The sequence below is a fragment of the Manacus vitellinus genome, unplaced genomic scaffold (assembly GCF_001715985.3).
Source record: "Manacus vitellinus isolate BGI_N305 unplaced genomic scaffold, ASM171598v3 scaffold_24_pilon, whole genome shotgun sequence".
In the NCBI taxonomy this organism is placed as follows: domain Eukaryota; kingdom Metazoa; phylum Chordata; class Aves; order Passeriformes; family Pipridae; genus Manacus; species Manacus vitellinus.
In genome coordinates this window covers 5,962,423-5,979,174 of record NW_021939798.1, presented here as the reverse complement: position 1 = coordinate 5,979,174, position 16,752 = coordinate 5,962,423, and the positions used below count along the sequence as shown (strand labels likewise).

The 16,752-nt window shown below is 45.9% G+C and overlaps 1 protein-coding gene across 3 annotated transcripts in view; it reads left to right on the top strand.

Annotated features, from left to right (window-relative positions):
• Positions 1-301: 301 nt before the first annotated feature.
• Positions 302-16,752, top strand: part of TMEM94 (transmembrane protein 94) — a 42,912-nt gene continuing 26,461 nt past the window's right edge. The window contains exons 1-9 of one of the 3 annotated variants that reach the window (XM_018073248.2): positions 302-419; positions 11,925-12,044; positions 12,686-12,813; positions 13,416-13,552; positions 14,245-14,441; positions 15,063-15,214; positions 15,342-15,444; positions 15,754-15,840; positions 16,309-16,425. In XM_018073248.2, the coding sequence (XP_017928737.1) occupies positions 396-419; positions 11,925-12,044; positions 12,686-12,813; positions 13,416-13,552; positions 14,245-14,441; positions 15,063-15,214; positions 15,342-15,444; positions 15,754-15,840; positions 16,309-16,425 (1,065 nt within the window). In that variant the 5' untranslated portion in view covers positions 302-395. Of the gene's footprint in view, positions 420-4,894; positions 5,155-11,924; positions 12,045-12,685; positions 12,814-13,415; positions 13,553-14,244; positions 14,442-15,062; positions 15,215-15,341; positions 15,445-15,753; positions 15,841-16,308; positions 16,426-16,752 lie in introns of those variants that run through there. The other 2 variants (XM_018073247.2, XM_018073249.2) reach the window with 2 other exon arrangements.

The window sequence follows — 16,752 nt, the reverse complement described above, 5'->3', positions numbered from 1 at the left end:
GCCCAAAAGCCTGTCAAGGCTGCAATAATACTCTTACTCTGCTCTGCAGAGAACTTAATTCACCTACTGATACACAAATACTGATGCCAGTTTTTGGACAGACTTAAGCTACTGAGGTCAGTTCTGAGTATGGGGTGGGTTGATGTACTATTAGAAGCACTTTCAGCTCCCTGGTTTTCCTCCTTTTAGAGACCAATCCTGTAATTTGAATGTTGTGAATTCCATCACTGTCTTGTCCTAAAGGAAGAGATGTGGGAGACTGACTGACTGCTTCCCCTTCTGTTCCCACAGATGGTGATGTGGTAAATGTAGCCAAGCTCTTCTCTGCGTAGGAGACATTCTCCCCTGAGGAGCAGTCCCCCTTCTGCTGGACATGCTCACAGAACTGCACAGCCATGGACCTCAAGGAGAAGTGTCAGGTAGGTTTCCTGATAAGGGTCACACCCAACTTAAATGTGAGTCCTTTCAATTGTCTTTCATTATTTTGGGTCAAGACTCCCCATTTGGCATTGTTGCTGTATGGTTTCATATTAATCCGTGGTTAGTATCAAAGCTGAGAGTTCTGTCACCTTCACATCCCTCGGGATGGACGTGCTCGTATCAGCAGGGGAATCCTTTGCAGGCTGGGACTGAGGCACCACAGTGGAACAACACAGGTGAGGTGTGCACTGTCACACCTGCTGTGTTCTTCTCGAGCTCTAGGGTAGGGCTCCATTCCCCTGGACACTCAGCTCAGCTTTATTTGAGGGGCTGAATTCACTGAGAAGATTTTTTAAATAAACTGAGGCAATAAAATCATCTGAGTCCGGTTTTTCTGGTGGTGACTTGGGGTCTCAGCTGGCTCTGGTGAGAGAACATTCTTGGTTTTCCTCTTTGGTGTCCCTTTCCCCACCACACCATGAGCTTTTGTCTGGTGGGTGTCTGTTTTTCTCTTTGCTTCCCTTCCTTGCTGTTTTGTTTATGGTGCTTCCAGCAGCAAGGAGTGTTTTGTTCATTAGTGCAAAGTACCTGTTAGGGAATCACCTAAACTCAGATCAGCTCTAAAAGGTACTACAGCAGTGTCAGTGACTTTAAAAGGTCAGTTTTCCACATCAGCTCTAGCACTTGCCCACTCACTGCTTCTTTGCTGGGTGTCTGTTCTGAGCTGTGCTGGACCAGGAAGGCCTGGGCTCACTCCTGCCTGAACCCCTTGGTGCTGCTGTGCTCAGAGGATGTGTTTGAACTGTGTTATTTTTTGTATCAAATTGCTGTATTACTACGGAGGTAACATTCCAGTGAGGATGATTATCTAATTATTCTCCTGTTAGTGACATCATGGGCTGATCTGGTATTGATCATTTAAGGGATGACGCAGGGGTGTGCTCTGTGCAGGATCTGAGAGCACCAAAGAGAGCAGGTCACAGCGGGGACACCGTCACTGTAGGTCACTATTTTTAGTTCTTCTCTGCCTTTCCCTTCTGACATTCTCCACTGCACAAGGCAGGAAGAGCAGATCAAATTGCTGGGCAGGCAGCAGAGTGGACAGTGTTGTAACAGACCTTTGAAAGGCCTGTTGGAAAGTGTCCTGACAAGGAGATTACAGGGGTAATCATGGTGTTCTCAAATCCTAACCTCCCCTCCTGACTTCCTGAAGTTTTTTCTCCCTCCTTTCTGAATGGGAATTAAAAGGGAAGGCAGGAGATCACCACTCTCTTCTCAATAGGATTTTAAAAAACCCACAGATACATCCACTTGCTTTTACAATTTGTTTTGTTAGCAATCCCATGGCAGGGAGTTGGAGCTAGATGGTCTTTAAGGTCCCTTCCAACCCCACTCATTCTGTGATTCTATGATTCTATATTATTTGGGGTTAAGGAGTTTGCTCCTTTTTTTTTTTTTTTAATACTGCAGATCCTTGTTTCATCCCCTTTAAGAAAGAATCCATCTTCTTTTCCAAAGTGAAGAACTTGGACACATATATACTGATAAGGGAACAAATTAACCTGCTTTGTAACCTCAGTAGTAAATCTGATGTGCTAGGTTTATTTTAAAATGCTAAAAATAAAATGAACCCAAGTGAAAACATCAGTCCCAAATTGAGTAGAAAGCAATCTCTTTGCTCTGATATATGTGTGTGATGAAGAGTTAGCACTCCTGGAGCAGGAGACGTGCTTGGAGCACTGCTGCAGCACAGGCATCTGTCACTCAGATGAGAGACTTGTCCTCTGGCCCCAGTCAGCTAATAAGTTCCATTGTCAGAGATGGCTGAGATCAGTCTGTCAGGTGTAATGCAGGCTGCCTTCCAGTTTTTGCCAGAAGCCAGACACTGCAGAGAAAGGCAGAGAGTATTTTAGGAGCAGTGCCAAAACCTTCTTAAATTAAATGTGCTGCTATCTTGTTCTTTCTCCTCTTCTCCTGACTTTTTAATTTTCTGTGTGTTTCTGAAGTGAATTTAATCCTTGTGAAAGGTGCCAGAATCTCTGCTCCAAGACCACTCAGCATATATGGACACAGAGAGCAGCAGTGATGGCCACAGGACAGGGAGGATCCTGAGTTTGCATTGTGTTAGATGTAGGCTGTGTTTGCAGCAACACAACTATTAAAAATTATTGACATCATCCATTCCACAGTTACCAATAACAACTGAGCTGTATTATCCTAGTGTAATTGCTGCAGCCTGGATACAGCACTGTGCCTCCTGGCCAGAGCCTGCAAATGTATTCAGGGAGCCTGTGCTGTGCTCCACGTCACTCCAGCTCCAGCACTGTTGGTCCTTGTTCCAGGTTGCTTAACAAGAACTGCAGTCCTACCTTTAGACTGAAAAGTAGCCCAAGTTCTTTGCCTCTTCTCATCCTGCCAGTGACTGTATCTCTGTTTTTATTCCCTGCTTTTCTCTAAAACCTCTTTTTTCCAAGGGCTTTTTCACGAACTGATCCTTTTTCCACAGGTGTCTCTCGTCTGTGCTGCAGTTTTTGTGTGGGTCAGTCCCTGCCTTTATACTCAGCCTTCTATTTCAAATCCCAGTTTTATCTTCAGATCACAAGTTTTCATTTTTTGCTCTTTCATTGTGTTATTTAATGCACAAATGCATATCCAGATGCAATTTCTGATACCAGTTGATGTCAGAAGGAAACTACATAGTGCAAATTCCTGCCCTACACAAAACACTTTAGAACAAGGTCTCTCAGCAGTGGGGTAAATGAGAAGAGGCAATTCCATCCATTTCCATTTGTGTTCATGACCAAAGCTGGAGGTTTTGAGGTGGGAAAAAGTTGTGTTGGGACCTCTTAATTGCAGGCAGCACAAGGGTTGTTCCTGGTATTGCACTGTCACAGGCAAATTGTTTTATTCCCTTTCATCCAAGTCTCCAGCAGGTGCAGAGCCACGGAAAACAATAGGAAGCAATGTCATAAAGGGAGGGTGTTACATGTATGTTGTGTGAGGGTTTGTCCACTCTTACCTCATCTTGTTGTTGTTAATCTCTTCTTTTTTTCTCTCCTTTTTTCTTTGTGTTGAAGAGAGTAGGTGAGTACTTTCTTAGCAGGAAAGGAGGAAGGAAGGAAGGAAAAATTGTGCCATTAGGACGTTTTGTTCCTCTCTGCAGTTTGAAATTGTTGTCTAGGAAACAAAATGCCCTGCAGAAGGATGAAGGTTGTCTTGGCTCTTTCTCCCCCTGCTTTCTCCTGAAGTTACATTAAATAAATACAAAGTGCCTGCTTCCCTTCAGCTTTGGCTCCAAGAGCTTTGTGAGGTTACACACTGATGTGTAACTCAGTGCCAGCACACAGGTGATAACGAGACCCTGCGTGGGGTTTATTGTAAATAAATACTGAGGCCTCTTGATCTCCGCAGTTCTGGCTTTAAACACAGAATATGGGCTGTGCCTATTGAGGCATTTGAATCTCGGGGCTGGACAGGAAGTGAAGAACTTGTCCAGGGAGGGCAGGTGAGTCCTGACACCTGTCCATGGTCTTCAGAGCTGCAGGGTGTGCTGAGCCTGGCAGCCTTTGCAGTGCCTGTTCCGTTTGGTACCAGCCAGCTGATCCTTGGCACACTAGTGATGGGGTGCTTGGCTGGGCCAGTTCTTTACCCCTTTCTGTGTGGAATGAAAGTACTTGTTTTAGTGATTGCTCTGTAGAACCAGGAAGCCCCAGACAGAATTAGGACAGCACTGAAGTGGGAGCTATATAAAACCTCACTTGTAAAGGTGCATCCCTCCAACAATGAGAAGGAAGCATTCCTGTAAAAGATGAGAAGGAGAGAGAAGGCTCATTCCTTCACCTTTTTATCCCATTACCTGCTGTTGTACCCAGCCCTTCCCTGTCTTCACTAATCCTTTGCCTTCTGTCTGTCATGCCCAGGTAAACAGGGAGCCCCAGGCAAGGCTATGAAGAATTTACATGCCCCTTTTAGTTGAGATTATGTGGCTCAGGATGTATGAATATTGGATGCTCAGAGGGGCTTTTGCTGCATTGTCTATCAACAAGAGAAGAGGGAGGGAATCCTTCAGATTGGACTTGTAACTATCTCAACTTGTTTAAACAGCAAATGCTCATATTTTTGAACTGAGCTTGAATCCAGAGCTGTGGAGTCATCTGTGGGGAGTTAGTATTCACTCTGTCTCAACCTAGTCTTTTTCCTTGCCTGCTCAGGTGTTCTCTCCCCTGTGGTATACTTTATAGCACTTTGTCCTACCTAATTTGCCATCTGCTTTTCCACAGACCCCTCTCTGTCAGCATCAGCCCTTACTGTGCATGCATATGCAGCTCTGCAGGCAGGGAACCCGGGGATTCTGACTGCGTCGGCTCCCTCTGTGAATGAACCGTTCTTACAGACATCTGGTGCTATCCTGGGCAAACTTTCTTCTCTCTCTGCTTTCCCCCCCCTCGTTTCTATCCCTCATCCCCCACCCCCATCCACCGCCTCCTTGCTGGATCTGCAGCGTGACTGGAAACAGGCTGAATTAATCAGCACACTGGTGCTTCACTCTGCTGCTTCTGTCTCATTCTCTGCAGCGCTGGGCTCTGCACAGTCTTGCTCTCTCTCCCTCTTTGCTCTCTCATTTTTGGAGAGCAGCAGCAGTGCAAGTTGCTGGGGAAGTGGTGCAGGAATTTAGCCCAGATGCTCTTCAAACAGGCCGATCTCTGGATCCCCAACCAAGGCAAATGTCGCAAAGTAAGTTCCTCTCCCTTAACATTTAATTTCAAAATGGCTTTCCCTGCCTCCCTCCCCAGCCTGCATCCTGCCTGATGTGATGGTGCATGAAGGGCTTGGAGGTTTTGGGGAAGGAGGTTATGGCAGGACATGAAGCAGTGAGCGATGATTTTAGCTGGGGAATAGCTTGTTGTTGGAGGTGGCGGGGAAAGAAACTGTTTTAAACTGCAGATTTAACCCCAGAACCAACAGGAGGGTCCAGACGGGATTTTAGCTGCGGACTCCTGCTTTGCTGCCCCTCTGCCTCATGACTTAAATTTGCCTGTTTCTTCTCTGGGCTTTGATCTGTAGCTGTTGGACCTCCTTATCCCTGTGAAGCAAGTCTTGCTGTGCACCTTCCAGGCTGTATCATAGTTTTAGTCCCCAAAGTCTTCAGCTGAAGGAGTAGGGATAGAAAGGAAGCTAACGAGGGGATGAAAGATGTGCTGAAGTTGTGTGGATTTCTGAGCACTGCTGGCCTCTGGGAGGGGATTAGCATTCCCTGGAGTAAGCTCTGCACTGGCATAAAGCACTACACTGCATGTTGAAGCCAGGATAAATACAGACCCCTAACTGCTATCCAAACTCGGAGGAATAATGCAACTGACTAAATTACAGTAATTAAAGCTTAATAATTGTGCAGTACAGGTGAACTTCAAAGCACTGCATAAACCCTGCCTCATCCTGCCAGCAGCCTGGTGGGGCAAGTAACCATGGCTGGGGATTTGCTGCTGCAAACAGGACCAAAGGGACAGACCAAGGAGTGTACAGTTCCAAACTGGGCTATTTCCTGGGGAGCAGCTGCCTCTTTCTCTTCTGTGGAGCTGCTGCGGGGGAGAAGCAAAGTGCTGGGCTTTGCATTACCTGTGTAGAAAGGTTGATTGTGCCTGTTGGCATCTTACTCTGTGCTTTATGGAGACCATAAACTGTGAATGTTGTTGTCTGGGTTAGAATGGACTCTGTTCACAGCAAAGTGCAGGGGTGATTCAGGTGAATGGTAAATGTTGCTTTGGCCAGATCTCAGGGATCTGTGCTCCTGCAGCTGTGCCTCTTTGCAGAGTGAGTCTGCAGGCCCTGTGAGCCATGAGCTGTGGGGAGCCTCAGAGCATCCACACTGGAGCCCCCACAGTCACCCAGTTACCAGCTGTGGGGGCTCCTTTGTCCTGGGGCAGTGGGAGGTCTGGGCTGCCTTTCATCCTGGGGCTGCAGAGGGAGGAAGGAGGCAGTTGCTGACTATTCCTCTGTCCATTAACTTGGGCACTGCTGTGCTGAAGACTTTACTTGTTTCATTTGATTTGAGACCACCAACAGCTAAACTGTGGCTGCCAAGCTCGTGTGAGGTGCATTTAAACCAAGTTTAATAGCTGTGTTCCTTGTGCCTTCTGGTGCCTTTCCCAGCATGTCCAGTTTTAAAGGCAGTGGTCCCCACAGAGCCATGGTCTGCTTGGTGGAGCTGCCTGAATTGTGCAGATATCAACATATATTTCTTTTTTTCCTGTGCTTTCCAGTAGTGTTCAGGTGGGTTGGTCAGTATTATAATCTTCACAATGACTGCAGTTGGTGGGGAGTTGGTAGTCCCATTATAGGGATGAGAAACTAAGGCACAGAGGAGTATCTGATTTTTCCACTGTGGTGCAGAAACTGGTGGCAGAAGGAGTTAGAGAATCCAGCTGTCCTGACAGTCCAGAGTCTTAAAAGTTCATCCTGTGGAGTGGGAATGTGTCAGGGGAGATGCTTCATGTAGCCCAGGTCACTAGAGAAGCACTTTTGCTTGGAATCAGGGATAAGATCTCTTGGGAAAACTAACCAGGAGAGCACCAAGAATGGTAATAAAGGGAAACGGATACATTGGCTTTTCTGGCTACATCTGTGTCACTCTGGAGCAGGGATGTGCCATTTCAGGCAGTCCCAGCATTAACTCAGCAGCTACAGGTGTACAGAGCTGTACCATCCTGATGTGTGGTTTGCTTTAGAACAAGAATAAATCCCTCTCTAACAGTAGCCTGCTGAAAGAAATGCTATCCCAAGAAATTGTGTGCTGTCGTGTATATGGTGTCTGCCATCCTCTCTGATCAGACCAAAAAAAACCCCAATGTGTCATATTGTGCCTTATCCTAAGCAAGAATCTGACTTACAGTACTAAATGCAAATATATTTAGTGGAGTTACTCTTTCTAATGTGTTTTTGAACCTATGAATAATGCTTACATTTCAGGAGGTGTAATCACTGACCTAGATTAGTAGCCTGCAAAGTGTCATTGTTAAATTAAAGACTGCCTTCTTTCCCTGCTAAGGAAGGCAAAACAGCTCTTGGAAAAAGGAAGAACATTCTGCTGCCCAGTTTTCCACCTCCAGCTGTTGAAATCTGAAAAGCAGTTGAGTAGAGGTGTTATAAAAGGGGCCTAGTGGGTGCAGCCTGAAAAGGGGGAAACAGTCTGATAGCTGCCTTGTAGAGGTTTTCCACCACTCTGAATCAGAGGGGTGGATCTGCAGTCTATGAAAATTGAAGCTTCTAGCAAATATTTTGTTTTCTATTCACTTATTTGTTTAAACAGTCTTTGTAAAGGCAGTTACATTCAAGTGTATAACAATCTTGTTGAGAAGCCCTTATTCTGCAAGAGACTGAAATCCACAGAGGATGGAGGATGATTCAACCCACTTTGCTCTGTAGAGCAAAGTATATATTTGTGTTCCAGTGTTATTTTACAAAATGCTTGGTACATTTTATATCAACATTTACTTGTACAACAAATAAATATACTACTATGGATGTGTAGTGGCTGTAGGAAAATATAAGAGGACTTAATTAGACTAATATTTTGTGTCCATTTCTCACCTTTACACATTCTAACTCTACTAGTCTGTTCCCCTGGAAGGAAGGTGCAAGACCTCTGTCTTTAATTGGATAGCAAAGACTGTGAGATAGCTGATAAACTTTCAAGGTGATCTTAAATGGTTCTATGTGTAAAAGAACAGGATGTGAATTTTAGGAAGAGAGATGGGTGTTGATGTTGTGTGAGGATGAAGGTGGGCTGTGGGAAGCAGACATCGGCAACAACTTCACTCCTTGTGGGAGGAAAAATCAGAAAGTAACCTCTCTGTTCCTGCCTGTCAACCTGAAAATGCTCCTTCAACCTCTGAGGAAGACAAAGGAAACCTATTTGCCATGAGCCAGGCAAGGCTACAGGTTTAAACAAGCTCCTGGGTATTTGCCAACTAATTTACCCCTGTCAAACTATGGAGGGTCAACTGAAAGGAGAAGGCAAAGAAAAGTCTACAGACTCTGTGGCTCCCTGTCTCCCACCTCTGAGCTGCTTCTTGTTTCCTTCCTGAAGAGCCAAACCAGCTCCTAAACCTGGGCATTTGCTAGATCTGTCTCAGGTTCCCATTCCCTCATGGTTGCAGGCAAACCAAGCAGTAATTTAACATGTAGGATGTTTACTAAGAGTGGAGAAATTCACACATCTTTTCGTGCTCCCCTCCAGTCCACACCTCAACACATTCATTGCCTCTAGAAAATAAAATCACACGCACAACAAAATATCTCCTGCACTGTTTTCCCTTAACAGCCATCCTGCAGATCACAGCCCTTGAGAGCCGTGCTGTCATCCACGAGGCAGAGGCTTGCAATCATCCCATGTTTACTTGGCTTCAGCAGTGCCTCCCACACTGAGGCTGTGGTGGCCAGGGCAGGGGTCAGCACCAGAGGAGCCCTAAGTGCACTTAGAAGCTCGTGTGCTCTCCGGCCTCCTGAGGCAAAGGAGGAAGCAACTGCTCATTTTCTCCTTAGGACTTTTTGCCTTCAGGCACGGGCAAAAGGAAAGTACAGCCTTTTAAAATGTCTCCTGATACCCATCAGGGGTTTGCTTTCACTGTAACCTGGAATTTACTGTCTGCTTTTTCTTTTTTGTTCTTCAGAGGAAACCCTATGCTGAGGCAGCTGGGTGGGAAGGTGTCTTGCTGTTTTTGTTTTGACCGGAAAATGAGTGGATTTCTCTTTGAATGTAGGTTTCCAAAGCAAAGATGTGAATGTTGAGGTTTTCATTAATGAACTGACACCTCCTGTGAATGGCTTCTTCACCCTGGGGTGCTCACCTCCTGTTTTGTGGCAGGAAGAGCCCTTGCAGCTGATGAAAGGCTGGGAAGATCCCTCTGGGACAGCTTAAGAGTGCCTCGGTTTGCCATATACAAAGGTTTACTTTAGGGCATTTGAAAAATGCCTCATTAGCAGTTGATGACTTAGCAGGGCAGCTCTTGTTTCCAAAACCTAGAGCTGCCCCTTGCCAGGAGCTCAGGGTGGCTCTTCTCGCCTGTCCCTTTCACTTTGGGTCCAGGCTCTTTCCCTGGGTGCAGCAGGTGATCCAAGTCCCCTCCAGTCAGCCCTCACTCACCCTATTGCAGTGTTTGCTTACTGGCTCTGCCTGCTTTGCCAAATACTCCATGTTTTAAGTGTCAGGATGGGTGTTTGACAGTCCCTGCCCTTCCTGCCATTCCTCCTTCCCAGCCCTGACACTCTGTGCTTGTCCTTCCTCACCTGCTACAGCCACCTTCCTTTGAGGCTGCCCTTGCCTTGACTGATACTACAGCAAACCAGTAATTCCTGTGTAAAGTCTGGAGCAGGTGTGCAAGTATTTCAGGAACCTTTTTGATTACCTCTGGATTTGCTGCCTTTCTGTGCTCGCTGCCTGCTGTGCTGTGGCAGTTTCTCTTTCCAGGCACTGTGTGACTGTACAAGATGTTGGCATTAAGTGCAGCTTTCCTCTCATTTCTTCTGTAGCTTCTGATGTATCAATTGGAATCTGCTCAGTGTCTAAGCAGACTTTGTTTTTCAGTCAAAATCCCTCATTATTGCTGCCTTTCATTCTGTGTCTTTTATTTGTCTGTCTGCTCTCCCTGTGTTGGAGAGGATGAGAATTTTTGTGGGTGCTTTGCTGTGCTCCACACAGGCAGCAGCCAGATGAGAGAGAAACCTGATTGTCCCTTGCTCCGTGTTGCTCTCAGACACTCCTGTTTGCAGCACTCTGTGGTGCAGCAGCAGGTCTGTTGCCAGCTCCAGTGCCTGCCATCTTCTCCTCTGGGAGTCTTTGAGAGACTCCTATGTTTAGTCCTGTGCTGATGTTACCTGGGCTGCTTCCAAGAACAACACAGAACTGCTTCCTCTATTCCTAAAACTGACACAGAGAATGAAAACTACAGCAGGATTATTTTTAGTTCTGTAAAAGTGCAGCTAAAGCAGCATTGCTGGACTCTGCCTGGCCAGAATTTGCTGTTTCAAGATGTCCCTGGTAGGTGAGGAGTGTATGTGTGTGTGTGTGGTAGACAGTATTTTAAAGAGAATTTATCTGCTATTCCTTGAAGCTTGTGTTACAGTTTTGGATTGGGCCATCTATGCAAATAAGTCTGAAGTCCAAGATTAGTTTCCAGTAAATGTTCATCCTGAAACCACACAGTTAAGGAACAGGAAGAAAAGATCAGAGCCAAGCTGCACTTGCAGAGCTGGGTGTGTGCAAGCAGCTCCCAGGAGCAGCAGTGCTGCAGTTTGAGACCACGGTGGGTTTGGCAGGGCTGGGAAGAGGTTCAAGAGCAGGAAGAGCTGCAGCTCCTGCCAGAGCTCTGGGCTGTGTCACACTGGTGGGGACCAGAGGGACAAGCTTCCTGCCTGTTTGTGTTCAGTAGTTGTGTGCTCTGCACACAGCATGACACACCTGAACATTTCTGACACGCAGGACATCCTGTGTGTTGTACATGCTCAAGGTGTTTGTGTTAAACCATGAAATGCGCATGAGAACTTTTCCTGACAGTTCCCTGCCCTCTCACAGACACCTGCCTGCTCTTCCCTGTTGATTCACTGTCAGTGACCTGGTGCCCACAGTACCTCACAGCAATCTCTGTGATTTGAAAGAAAGGAAGGTGCTTGTGTTCCTGACTCAAGAAATGCAACCCCCACTTTCTTGTTACCAGCATCTTTTGGCAGTGCTTTCCATATGGCACACTCCTGGGTTGTGTCCTTTGGGAATCCTGCCTGTTTCCTGAGGGAGCAGTGAGGGAGCAGTGCTGTGAACCTTGTGTGCTTCCTGCAAGTCCAAATACCTCCCTTGCATGTCTGTACAGCTCAGCACTCAAAACCTTAGTGCTTTCTCTCGTAAAAGGAGTTGGTGGTGGAGTCACATCTGCTCTGACTGATCCACAGACTAGCACTTAAATCCAGGAGGTTCTGCATCAAAGTGACCACAGAGACAGGATTCATAAGCAAAACTCCATAGCGAGCAGTTGTGGAAATTGGACCACTCTTGATTAGAATTGCAAATATCCCACTTCTGTGTTGTTTTTACTGTTACCAAAATCCATCCTGTATCATTCAAATTCTGCCATAACTGTCTGTGTTCTGTTGTCTCTACAAGCTGATACCGGTTCAAGCCTGCATAAATTCGGAGCTGAGCAGCCTCCCTTTGTATTGTCCTCAGCCTCTGCTGATTAGATCTTGTTTCACTGAAATGACTTGGTATTGTGCTTTGATAAGGTATTTATCAGCACAGTCAGGACCGGTTTGTTTACCTGATACTATCTAAGTGCTCTAATTCCAGCCAGCAGTCTAAAGTTCACAGGAGGGGAGATGATTTCAGGAAGATGGAGAATCAGGCTGGTGGTGATGAGTGCAGGGCATTCACGGTCGGCCACTCATTCAGCCACCAGGAAAAAAGCCTAAAAAGAATATAGGGAAGCACTAACCAGTTTGTTTTTCTGGCACCTCAGGATGAGATGACCTCAAGTTTGGGCCTTACCACAAAGAAGGCCCTCACGATCCTGAGAGACCAGTTGTCAGCACTGCTGGAGGGGCATCAGAAGGAACGGAAAAAAGTGACTTCATGGAAGGTGAGGGCACCAAGGTTGGGCACTCAGCCTCCCCTTCTCAAAGTAAAGCTGAGGATTAAACAGAAGTTGGCTGTTTTCCATCCCAGAGTGCTGCTACAGAATGTCTGGGTGTAGAACTGCTAAAGTCCTTGGGAACAAAGCAAGAAATCTACCTAAGTGTGTGTTTCTGTCAGCACTTTTCTCCTGGACGCCAGAGCTTTAGCTTCACCTGTAAAGGATTTAAGGACTTCAAGAGCCTCTAAGGGCAGTGTCCATCTCAGGTGGAGATAAAGAGCTGTGAAGCTCAACAGTCTCCCTTGTCCACTGTGTTTGTCTGGTGTGTGTGTTGAATACAAAGTGCTGGTGTTTATGCACAGTACTTAAATGTTAAAAGTGTTCCTGGGTCAGTCAGTGACATGGGCACAGCCTGGCACAGAAGTTTTTTCATTCTTCCAGGCAAGAGTAAAGCAGGAGTGTTCACCCAGACACACCAGCTGAGCATCCATAGGTGCTGTAGGATTCACACAACTGATCAGGGTGTTCTGTGTCATGTTCAGGGGTTTGACAAAGTTGTGTTCACCCTGGAGCATCAGCTGCTGCTTTGTCAGACATCTGGCTGTGTGTTCCATGAATGCTGACTGTCTGCTGCTCTCCTTTTGCAGGAGGTGTGGAGGAGCAGTTTTCTGTACCATGGTAACCGCTGCTCCTGTTTCCACTGGCCTGGTGCATCTCTGATGCTGCTGGCAGTGCTGCTGCTGCTGTGCTGCTATGGGAGCCAGCCACAGGGGAGGTGAGCAAAGCATCCTGTGCTGCTTAACTGAACCAAGGTGGTAGTTTTATATCATCTTGATACTGTGTGTGGTTGATTCTCTCCAGAAATCTAGACATCAACATAATGGTAATCAACAATCAACATCACTGGTAATTCTGTCTCTATCAGGCCCTTTCTCCAAACTTCAGCCAACTTAATTCTACTTCTAATAGACCCAGGGAATGTCCTGTGGAGAGACTGAAATTTTTTTTCTACGGCATTCCTAGATCTTTAAAAATCCTAAGGCGTTATCATAGTTAGGAAGGATTTTAAAACTGGAGAAGTTATTGGCTCATGGGAGAGGTTACTGTGCTGTCACATGCACCATAGCATGCCTTGACCATATTTGTAAAGGATTTTTAATTGAGATGAGTCCTTTCAGACCTCTCTGGTGTCATTTTTCTAAATAAGAAGTGTGACCATGGCTCCCCTGCATTTCATTTTTAGCCATAAGTCTGTGAGATGTAGGAATAAACAGCCAGGCAGATGTGCGTTAATCTCTGTGGGTGTCTGGCAGTGGATCCTGCTCATTTACTCAAACCTCATCTGTTTTCTGCTTTCTTCTGTTTTGCTGTGTGAAGCCAAGGTGCTGAGATAGTCAATGCATTGGCACTCTTCCTCCTGCTCCTCTTGGATCTCCTCATGATCGGGCGTCAGGAGAGGCTGAAGTGCAGAGAGGTGGAGAGGAGACTTCAGACAATCGTTGATAAGATAAACGGTGAGGCCTTGTTCACCTGTCTCAATTGCAGCTGTATTTTCCTCCCACTGAATTTTTCTCCAAACCTGATCACACACATTACTAATTAAGCTTGCTAACCTTCCCCTGTGTTGCACAGAAACAGGCTGTGAGAATTGTGTTCCACTCATGCCTGTCCTGTAAAGTAGTTATTTTGAGCTGTCATGTGGCCGTGTGCTTCCAAGCTCTGTGTTACCAGGTGGGTGTCTGTTATGTCTGTGCTTTGGAGTAATTCGAATCCTCAGATTCTCACAAAAATATCTGCCTTGCAGCAGATGATGAGGGAAGAATACGTGGGGTTGTACCACAACATAGAGCAGAAGGAAATAAATTGCTGTGCATGAGCATCGTCTCAACGGGGGCTTTGGCACCTGAGGGGGCAGTTCATTTTTCAGTTGTGGCAATTTTAAGGACAGCCTTTAGCTTTTGCATTGTATAACTATGTTTTTAAGGCTATAAAATGACTGTTTAGTTGTTAATATTGGGTGGAGAAAGAGGGGAAAAGCCATCAAGGAGAAAGAGAGGGATGATGAAAGATCAGGGGAGTGGGATGAGCTTAGCACTGGGAGAAGGTGCTTAGCACTGAGCTATAGCCACCACAGGATGTAAATGATTGTAAGACTGGTCCCTCCAGAATTGTTACCGCTTAATTCTTTCATGCTTTGTGTTTTCAGATACACTTGGCAAAGAGGTGAAATGGCCAGACTCCATGTACCCTGACCTTCACATGCCTTATGCCCCATCCTGGTCCCTTCACTGGGCCTACAGGGATGGGCATCTTGTCAACCTGCCCGTGAGCCTCTTGGTGGAAGGAGATGTCGTTGCTTTGAGGCCAGGCCAGGAGTCATTTGCTTCTCTGAGAGGGATTAAGGTAACTTGATTGTCTTATTTCCCTGGCCTGTAACAATATATTTCCCAGGATTTTCTTGCTAATGCTCTAATTCCCAGTGTACAGATTATTGGAGTGTTTGATTTCTTCTGACCTTGAAAATAGCTTGAAATTCCAGTTCAGTCAAGGACAGTGCTTTGTTAGCCAGACTGCATCTTCTCCATGAACTCCCAAACCCAACGGACAGGAGACACTAATGTGATACAAAAGCACCATATTTCCATCTCTCCCAGGTCAAGGGGAAATTGTAATGTGCTGCTAAATATAAGTGAAGTGAACCTATCCAGTAGGATAATATGACATACAAACCCCGTACTTTATCCTGCTTTTTATGTGGAGAATTTAAAGTTTGTCTGCTTTGACCTTCTCCTTACTACTGATTTATTATAAAAGAAGGTAATATAAAGTTCCTGGCGTAGTAGTAAATTAACAAATTGGTTACAATATCTATAGAAAGATTTTGCTGCTTGAAGAAGGTTGGAAAAAGTTTAAAGCTTGAGATTTACTCTTTTTGGTTTTTATTGTAACTTTCACTCCAATTTTCATGAAATAACCAGATGTGCTTGAACACAAGCCTTTGGGCTCTCTGACTTTTTCTCCTAGGATGATGAGCACATAGTTCTGGAGCCAGGAGATCTGTTTCCACCTTTCTCACCCCCACCCTCCCCAAGGGGAGAAGTGAAGAAGGGGCCTCAGAACCCTCAGCTGTATCGTCTCTTCCGTGTCTTGAAGACCCCAATAATTGATAATGTCAGGTGGGTTTTGACAGTCATCCCTCATAGGGGGCTGAGCACAGCATTCTGATCAGGAGGTTTATGTCCAAGGGAAGTGCAGGCTTAGGGTCTTGGTTGCTGAAATCTCAAGCTGGTTTCCATTTCTTAGGTGGTGTCTGGAAATGGCTTTGTCACGGCCTGTGACAGCCCTGGACAACGAGAGATTCACTGTGCAGTCAGTGATGCTGAAGTACGCTGTCCCCATTGTGCTGGTAGGTCTCATTTCAAGCCCTTGTCCTTGAAAATAGCCATGTTTTGTCAATAAAGGTGAAGAATTTGCAGCCATCAACAGGAAGCTGTGGCCAGGCCCTAACTCATGCAGCTGACTCTGTGTGTACCTTGGGCAGTTCAGAGAAGCAAAGATGCTGAGCCTTGTAACCATGAGAGAGGAGACAGGAACTGCAGCAGCAGATCAGATATATCTTCCAAACTTTCCCAGGGCTGAGCATGTTACAAGGCACTGAAAACTCCTTCCTTGCAAGTACTAGTAGTTAGCTGACAGTGTCATCTCTGAATTGCAGGCTGGATTCCTGATCACCAACGCCGTGCGCTTCATTTTCAAAGCTCCTGGAATTGCTTCTTGGCAGTACACTCTTCTTCAGCTACAGGTAAAGGAGAGCTCTGAGCTCTACTACACCTCCCCAGAGCACCACTGAGACTGATTCCGTCTCTCAGCCACTTGCTTCATCTTCTGGCAGCATCCTGTGCATGCTGGATCCAGCTCTTCCCTGGCCATTCCTCCTAGACTGCCCTTTACATTTTTTGCTATCTCATTTGCCATATATGTATAGATATATATGTGTATGTATATATGTATTACATATGGTATCCTTTGCCTTTAAACTTATTAGAGTTTATGCCAAATTCAGCAGGAAAAGCAGGATTTATTCATGGCCTCCTTCATTACATCTCTGTAAGGTGCGCTTTTCCCTGTGTGGCACTTCTTCTCGTCTCCTTCCTTCCTGCCCTGGCTTTTTTTACCTGTCCTCTCACTGTGGTGGAAAAGATGTCATGTGAGAGGTCTGACTTCTAGTTGTCTCTGGGTTTGTTGGTGATTACAGGTTGGGTTTTTTCAGGTGAATGGTGTCTTACCCATCCTTCCGTTGCTCTTTCCCGTCCTGTGGATTCTTGCTACAGCCTTTGGAGAAGCCAGAGTCTTGGCCCAGATGAGCAAGGCCTCATCCAACTCACTGGTAGGTATCTCTCCACACCAAACTGTTGCAGAGACAAGGACAGGAGATGAAAAGGCTCTATAAAGTGAGCACAATGAATTCAGAAGATGTTTCCACATGACTGTAAAACCTTGTTGGATCTTTGGTTGTACCAGCTGTGCCCTCTCCCTGGAGTACAATATTACTTCTTCTTGAACAGATGCTTTTATTTTTTCAACCTCTCCACAGATATCCCAAGGTGATAGGAAGCTCTGGAGATTCCATGAAACTCTTCAAGGCTTGTGCTTTCTATGAGATAAATAGAATTTGTCAGAGGGGTCAGCGTGGAGCTAAATAAGTGGTGGCTGT